This window comes from Orcinus orca, chromosome 5 (genome assembly GCF_937001465.1).
Source record: "Orcinus orca chromosome 5, mOrcOrc1.1, whole genome shotgun sequence".
NCBI classification, from domain to species: Eukaryota; Metazoa; Chordata; class Mammalia; order Artiodactyla; family Delphinidae; genus Orcinus; species Orcinus orca.
This window is the reverse complement of record NC_064563.1, coordinates 51057525-51066500: the sequence shown is the minus strand read 5'-3', so window position 1 is coordinate 51066500 and position 8976 is coordinate 51057525. Positions and strand designations below refer to the sequence as shown.

General features: G+C 35.5%; 1 protein-coding gene across 3 annotated transcripts in view; it reads right to left on the bottom strand.

Moving 5' to 3' along the window:
- Positions 1-1661: 1661 nt before the first annotated feature.
- The window catches only part of SERPINI1 (serpin family I member 1), a 68696-nt gene continuing 61381 nt past the window's right edge, over positions 1662-8976 (bottom strand). For all 3 annotated transcript variants that reach the window (XM_049710628.1, XM_049710627.1, XM_049710629.1), the window contains exons 7-9: positions 3817-3903; positions 2345-2434; positions 1662-1986 (exon numbers count right to left, since the gene is read on the bottom strand). In XM_049710628.1, the coding sequence (XP_049566585.1) occupies positions 1910-1986; positions 2345-2434; positions 3817-3903 (254 nt within the window). In that variant the 3' untranslated portion in view covers positions 1662-1909. The remainder of the gene's footprint in view (positions 1987-2344; positions 2435-3816; positions 3904-8976) is intronic.

Here is an 8976-nt window from a genome sequence, read left to right as displayed (position 1 = left end):
GTGTAACAGAAAAAAAAACTTTAGGGTGAAACCATTTTTTTCTTTTTGTATAAATTCATAGCACTCTTAATGTAAACTACAACCCCAACTCCTGAATCTCTCCAAGTTGCATGAAAATTATACAGTTTTTCTGTTTCCATAAGTAAAAATATCAAACATGTAAACCTATGTTAAGTGGAGCTTTGCTACCAACCTGAATCCGTGGGTCAGCAGCCATGGCATCAGCTGGGAACTTGTTAGAAATATAAAATCTCTGGTCCCACTGCAGATCTACTAAATGAGAATTTGCATTTTTAATAAGATCCCCAAGTGATTCCATTACACATAAATTTGAGAAGCACTAATTTAGGATACTTCATTGATTGACCTAATTTTCTATAAATTAATCATATTTAAACAACTAGTGTATAAGTGTTCCACCTGTATCCTTTATTTTAGCAATATTCAAGATTTAGTGTATAACAAAATCACCAAAGGAACTTGTTTAAAATGCAAATTTTCAAGTTTTTTCTCCAAGCTTAGAATTCAGTATGTCAAGGGTCAGGCCTGGTTGCTTCAAACCACAACTCTCCTGAACAGAATTAAAGTTAATAATAATATCAATTCTTCTTAACAGCTCCAAACCATAGCAAAATACCTAACACACAAGAGAGTCACATACAAACTGTTTCTGTTAAATTTTGAAACGTTTCAAACTTTTTAAGAAATCATTAATCATAGAATCAAAAATTTGGCAATAAATGGACCTGGTTCCATTCATGGAACATGACAAGACCATTCTTTTTTTTTCTTCCCCCCAAAGGAATGCCATTATTTCAACCACAGGATAACAAAATAATTTACTGGAGAACTTAAGAAATTGACACTGTCCCCATTGGAATCGACTACTCTTATACTAGAAAATAAGACCAAAATATTATGCAAAGGACTTATTACAACTCTCAAGAGGTCTCAAACACAAATGCATCCTGGAGCCATCAGGTAACCAATGGGGAAACAAGGAATGTGTTATTCCAGTTACAGACATTCAAGTTCAAAACATGAAAACCTCTTGCACAGAACAAACAAAAACATCCCTGTGGGCAGCACTCAGCCTATGATCTGCTACTTTCTAGTATCTGTACTCACAGAGTTTTTCTAGTTAACTCTCCGGTGACATACCAGAGGGCATATTTTTATCATTAATTTGCTCATTTGGCTTATTGGGGGACTTTTGGGAACTATGTTACAGTTCAGATTTTACTTGCCACAGCAAAACATGGTGATATATCAGGCTCATAGTCTACATCACCCTTATAAAGCCAATGATCTTTAAAGACAAAGTCAGTAAGCTATAGCTATAATCTATGGGTTGGCATAGCCCTATTTTTTTCTAACAAGTTTTGTGATGGAGCCACACAGAAGATGTTCAGTGTGCAGGTTTTTATATTACACTATACACTGTCTTCAGAGAAACAGCAGTTAGAATTTTTGCAGAGTGCCTGTCTTCACCTCACTTGTTGTTGCTTGTTATGTATAAGTGTATGATGCTAATTTACTTTGGTGCTTTGTTTCTGCATGATTATAAAAGACTTAAGATGTCCAGAAACATCATTGTTTCCAAATTTCACCTAGAGGTATCTTTATACTACAACTTCTAAAATGAAAAACAGAGCTGTTCACACGTTCACTATGTACTTTTATTTTAAATTCTAGCACAACAAACACAATGACATGAGAGGATCATTACCTCAATAATACGGATAACATTCCTTGACAAGTTGGCTTATAATTTACATACATTGCTTTTATCGGGAGCTATTTTAAGTATTATCTTAAGATATATTGTAAAACACAAGTCTCAAATATATACCAGTTGCAAACATAATGTGCTTAGTTACTATTTTCCTTATTATTTAAATAAAATGATTTAAAGTTCCTCAAAATCATGCCCACTGGTGTTCATGGTTTCAGGATGCATGACTCGTCCCATGAATAGGATTGTACCTGCATTGGGTTGGGAATGAACAAAAGAGGAGTTGAACAAAAGATATTTATTTTCCTTCTTGCTTACAATTAGCAATGTTCTAATTGTACGTTATAAATGAAAGCAAGAACACTGGTCTCCAATAACCTCAGATTTATGAATAAACTATAAGTTTTCTGAATATACAAGCAGTAAAAGATTCAGTGATAACTATTGTGTCCTTGGATACTCATAAATTCTAAAGATAAAAATGTAAGTAAATTATTTTCATTTAAAAAATCATTTGAACACATCTGATAAATAATGCGGAAAATGTTTTCAATTAAAAAAATGATTTCTTTTTGGCTTATTAAAGTTCTGTTCTCATAACAGACTTACCTGTTCTCCTGTTCCTAATAAGAAAGAAAAATGGATGGTCGACAATAACTTGAGGATACAGCACAGCCATCCTGCTAATTGCAATCATTCCTGTAACGCAGAGAGAAAGTAATTACATGTCTGTGGATGTGCGGGGACTAATGAGTAATTTCTCCAAACTATCTATGTTTAATGCAAAGGTAATGATTTACACGAAACAAGATTTTAAAGACTTAGAGAAAAATTGTAAATGTGTTAACATTTCTACTTGATCTTAAAAAAAATCAAATACACACACACACACAGTTCCCTCCCTATAGAACAATTTATTTTGCATGTTACAAATTTTTATTCTCAGATAAATACTTACAGCTTTACTAAAATGACCTTTGAGTCAAGGAAAGGGGAAAAAAAAACACCGCAAACAAGCAAAAATCAGTTTCTTTATATTCTCAAATCATTATTTCTTTTACATGAAATGGGGATTTTTACATAGCAAGTCACCAGGCTTCTAGCAAGTGGCCAGAACAGCAATGATTAAAGAGAAAATACAGCAGGGAGAGATGCAGTGGTGTTTCCTACAGCTGGGAAATTGAATTCCCTTGAGATCCTTATTGTGGGATAATCATTTTATACTTTCTGCAGGGTGATTTGTTGTCAGGAAAAGGCCAAGATTAAATTATGTAAGATTTTAAGCTTTCTCGGTGCCTGAGACTACTGTTTCTATTTCCTCCCGAAAACACCATTTTAACTGATGAGATCCTTTTAATGGACAAATGTATGCAGAAGTTAAAAAGAATTTGCGCAAATATGATATGTTGCATTTTACCGGAGAAGGGAAAAATCCTGCCAAAATTTCATGACGGCTGTTGAACATGATATTGAAACAAATCCAAAGAAACAAATGAAAAAAAAAAAGAAAAATCCTTCTTGCTTAACTAAGGAAGTCAGAACATTCAAAATAACCAAGGACATTTACCATTTTGCTTTGGACACGTAATTTAGGTAAATTTAAAAAGAATTTTATTTAAAATTATTATTTTATTATTAACTTAAAATTATGTATTGCATGCTATCATGCACTTTTGTTTGTACATGTGCTTTTTAAAAACTCAAAGCTCTTCACTGACAAAATTAAGAACTAACTTCCAAAAATAATTAAGTAGAAAGAAAAATGATTAACTGGGCAGCAGGGAAATATTTAAAATATTTAAACAGGCAGCACAGCAGGAAAATCTATTCTGCAGAGCTGACAATCTTCTCCTGCCTCTCATTAGAGATGGGAGTTACTCTGTATGGGGCACTGAAATGAGTGCATGCTTCATATCCTATTTGGAAAATTCTAGCAGGTTCATCATTAGCTTGACTTCTAAGTTAGAGCAGGGTCAGTTTTTTGGCTTAGTTCTAAATGATCCCCATTCCCCACCCAAGATTGCTTTAAAAATACAAATCTCAAAAAAGTGAGAAGATTTTGGAAAACAATAATTTGGCACCTGAAGCAGCAGCAGCTTCTGAGCCTTCTTCATTAACCTCTATGAAGGACTTGTGAATTGCTTTAGAAAGGAAAATCTCTTTGTTATCTGCAAAAAAAAAGAGATAACAGAAGCATTTTTTCGGTATCAGAGAAAGGGAAGCACTTTTTCTTTCTTTAGTTAAACAGATTTGAGAAATATAAGTGATATAAGATACTGATATAAAACATAAGAGATAATGTTGTAAGATTACATTCATGATTTGAAAGAACCATTGAAGATGTATTTTCTGTTTTGTCCTTATTTTATATTCTCTTGTTGATTTTCTCCTTCATTTTTATTGGTAATTTTCCCATCGTTTATTTCTTATATTGCCAGGAAAAGCAGAAACGTGGCTCTGTTTTTAATAGCAACCTCAAATTAGTTCATAACTCAGGATAAAACTTCTTACATGTTTCTCCCTAACTTGAAATTTCAAAACATAAAATGAAAACAGAAATCCACATATAACCAGAATAAAAAGTTTTTAAAAATCTAATCTCTAATTACTGTGATAATAGAAATATCCTTGGCAAAGGAAAACAAAATTGACTTCTAGGTTGTAGAAACAGGAATATATTAAAAAGCTATTTCCCATTCCAATTAATTGGTTTATCTGAGGATTCAAAAACATGCTTTATCCTAAAGTCAGAGGAAATAACACATTTTTAATATTAGGAGGACTGTCTTTCCCTTTGAATTGTTTTTCTAGTTATGCTTACTTTTAAATTAATGGCTGTTATAGGCTGAATTTGTTCTCTAAAATTCATATGTGGAAGCGCTCACCCCCAAGGTTTCAGAATGTGACTGCATTTGGAGATAGTCTTAAATTTAAATGAGTCATTCGGGTGGGCCCTAATCCAGTATGACTGGTTTCTTTACAAGAAGAGGAAACTTAGACACAGACAGGTACAGAGGGAAGACCATGCATGATGGTTAATTTTATGTGTCAGCTTGGCTTGGCCACAGTGCCCAGATAACTGGTCAAACATTATTCTGGATGTTTCTGCAAAGATGTTTTCTCGATGAGATTAACATTAAAGTTGGTGGACTTTGAGTAAAGCAGATTACTCTCATCATGTGGGTGGGCCTCATCCAATCAGATGAAGATTTTAATAGAACAAAGACTAGCTTCCTCTGAGCGAGAAGGAATTTTGCCAGCCTTCAGACTCCTCCCTGTGTCTCTGGCCTGCTGACCTACCCTGCAGATTTTATATTTCCGGTAGTCTACACAATTGTGCAAGCTAATTCCTTAAAATAAATCTCTTAATCTCTCTCTCTCTCTCTCTCTCCATATATATAGACACGCAAATGCATATATCCATCTCTCTCCATATATATATATGTACATCCATTCATCCTGTTGGTTCTGTTTATCTGTAAAACCCTGACTAATACAACATGGGAAGACATGGGGAGAAAATGGCAATCTGTAAACCAAGAAGAGAGGTCTCATAAGAAATCCACCCTGAAGACAGCTTAATCTTGGACTTCCAGCCTCCAGAACTGTGACAAAATAAATGTCTGTTATTTAAGCCACTCAGTCTGTGGTGCCTTGTTACAGCAGCCCTAGCAAAGCATACAGTACAATAGCCTTCAGTCTTGGGTTTCCTACTTTTCCCCAAGATTAAAACAAAACAAACAGAAGATACTTCAATATATATAAAAAGGAAAATAGCACAAGAAGCAAGATAAAGGATTACTCAAGTTTGTACCGTTTTTTTTTTTTTCTAATCCCAGGAGGTCTACTTCAAATTTAAGATAAATAACTTTGTTGCTCATGCCCAGCCCTATTTAGTAAAAGCACAATTGACTTCCCACTAAACTACTTAGTAATACTTTCAAAGACACATGATTATCTGATACCGATAGAAAACGATGTTCAACAACATTTTTGGTACACCTGTTGCAAAGCACCTGCTTATTTTGAATAAGCCCCAAGACAAACTGGTGGCATCTCTGAATATATTTTAATAGGGATACTCCTTCCTCAGCTCATATTCAGCATTAAGATAGAAGCACTGCATTATGAAATTGTCCATCTCACAGATTATGATATTTTCTTCTAGAATGCATTTGATAACCAGAAGAAAAATTAAAAGCAATAAAGTTTTACATCAAACAATTAAGTATAATTAGCTTTCTCAAATCCAGATGACTAGGTTTTTTTAGCAAATGAAAAGAAAAAATATCAATTGCATTAAGTAACTAGTCAAACTGATTTAGTAGGCAAAACAAACACTAAATTCCAAGACAGTAAAACGTAACTATTTAGTAGTTAACAGATGCTATATTATTTTCAGATTCTGCTGCCCATTTTCATCAGTCTGCCAGTTAAGGTAGAGTCATGCATCAATGGCCCTAAATGCGAAAGTGACAGCACCCAGTTCCTAAAGGATAAGGAGTGTCCACATTGCCAGGTAAGCCCTGTTCAGAAATTTGAGGGGAGGAACTTCCCTGGTGGTGCAGTGGTTAAGAATCCGCCTGCCAACGCAGGAGACACGGATTCAATCCCTGGTCCAGGAAGATCCTACATGCCGCAGAGCAACTAAGCCCGTGAACCACAACTCCTGAGCCCGCGTGCCACAACTACTGAAGCCCGCACAGCTAGAGCCCATGCTCCGCAACAAGAGAAGCCACCGCAATGAGAAGCCCGCGTGCAGCAACAAAGACCCAGTGCAGCCAAAAATAAATAAATTTATTAAAAAAAAAAGAAAAAGAAATTTGAGGGGAGTTTTCAATAACACCGAATGATATTTCAGACACATTAATTTGCACAAAGGAAACTGCCTCCAATATCCCCTGAGCCTGATTTGCTGACTGTACTAAGCACCTTCAAAGAAGGAATCTCCTCCCTTCAACCCTGGCGTCTGCCCCAAGTATACCCTCCTCTAGACCCCAAACCTCTCATGTGCTCTCATTTACCTCCACAGAACGGTTTTGAGGGGAGGGATGCTGCAAGACATCATGGCAGAAAGATCAAGAAAGCAAGAATGCCGAGGGTTCTTCCCAGAGAGCTAGTTATTTAAAAGATAATGAAATGGACAAACCTATAATGAGATTCACAAAGAAGAAAGAGAAATTACCCAAGTAAACAATATTAAGACAAAAAAGTAGAACATACCTAAAGATAACAGAAGAGAATTTTTAAAAATCACAAAAAATACTATATAATTTTCTGCAGATAATGTTAACTTTAAAGGGTATACTTTATTTACTACGCATTGTATCTATTTATAATACACAATTTGGTAAATTTTGATAGATGTATATATCTATGACCCCACCTCTACAAATAAGATAAAGAATATTTCCAACTCTCCCCACAAGTTTCTTATGCTTCTTTATGCAGATAACTTTGAAATAGAAGATTTGCCATCAACTACAACTTTATAAAAATATTTAAATTATAAAGTTGAATCAAGGAAAAAAATAGAATGAATAGTCCAGTAACCATTAAAGTAGTTGAATCAGTAGACAGAATCTTCCCCTATCCTCAAAATTAAAGACTCCACGCCTAGATGGTTTTCTAGGGAACTTTAACCAAACCTTCTAGCAACAGAATTTTCTGAGATAAAACTATTCCAGACTCTAGAAAGAGAGTAAAAGCAATCTAAGTCACCTCTGGGTCATCTTACTTGCTATTAAAATTTAAAAAGGACTGTCTAAGAAAAGAAAATCATAGACCAAACTCACCTATTAATATGGAGGTAAAAGTTCTTCGAAATCAGAAAATTAAACCCAGCAACACATACAAACAACTTTTTTAAATGAGTTTCTGGGGATGTCAGTGTATCATGACACATTAAAACTACTCTAACTGCCTCCTGTTCACATTAAAGCTTCCTCTGGGATGATCATCAAATACAAACCAATTCATGCTACTCCCCTACTTAAAACCCTTTATCACCTCTCCTGCTAGCTCTACCTCCCATCTCCCCCTCAGTATATAACACACCTGCTCAGTATGTAATATGAGGGCCTCCGTGAGGTTGCCTCTGCCTCTTCCAAATAGCATTCTTCACTCTACACACTGTGCTCCAGATTATTTGAATGGCAATGGCCTGATCATACCACACTTTATCACTTCTGTGTCTTTGCTTCCCCAGAAACTCACTGAACCCTTGTACAGTGAGACACCTAATCTACTTTTAAGGCTCAGCTTCAAACCCTACCAGGACTTTTCTGCTCTCTCCCGATTCCCACCCTACGACTAAAGTAGAACTGACCACTCTTTCCCACTGAACCCACGATCTAATTCTATTTAAGCCTTCATAATATATCATATTCACATTGCTATCTCTCTCTTCCTGGACTGTCCACTTCCTTCAGGCAAGGATTGTGTCCTTCCCCTAGTGCCCCTGGCTTCTGGCATTTAGGGAGCTTAATGAATGAACTAACCTAAGTAGAGGGAGTTTGCTGGTAACGTGTAATTTTCCAGTAGTTAACCCAACATTTAGTAACTGTTGAATGAAAGGTGTTAGTTATTTCATATTGTAAGACTTTGGGTGTTGTCACTCTGTGGGCACCACGACCACAATTCTGTTCACAATTATGGCTATAAAGTTTATTCTTGTAATAAATAAAATATGTGACACTAACTAAGTAGATGGTCTAGGAAAATTGATGGAAAACAGCCCCAGAGAGAGAAAGAATACAAAGACCACACACACACTAGAAAACTTAAAAATCTAATTGAGTAGAAGAGCAAAGGGAATGGGATCTAACAGACCACTGTCATCATATATATTTCAAAGACAGCAAAATAAAGATTGAATCCAATGTTCCAACTCCTGGGGGTGACTAACTGCTACACCAAGGACAGCAAATGTCTCCAGTTGTAAACAAGACTTCACAACACTTAACCTTCAGCAAAACACCACCCCTTTGGATGTACAAGTAGGAGAAAATGTAACAAGTAAGAAATCACATCATGAACACTGAGGGAACAAAAGAAAATGAAACTTTTTTCTCTAGGCACAAACTTCAAGCTGTCACATTAAAATAAAATATAAGCTGAAAGTAGTTTAAGCAAGAATGCGTCTGCTGCCACATCTTAGAAGGAGATCAGATCATACAGGAATACAGGCGAGTTCATAGCTTCTATGTTTGGCCTCCAGTATTGCTCATTCTTGTGTAATT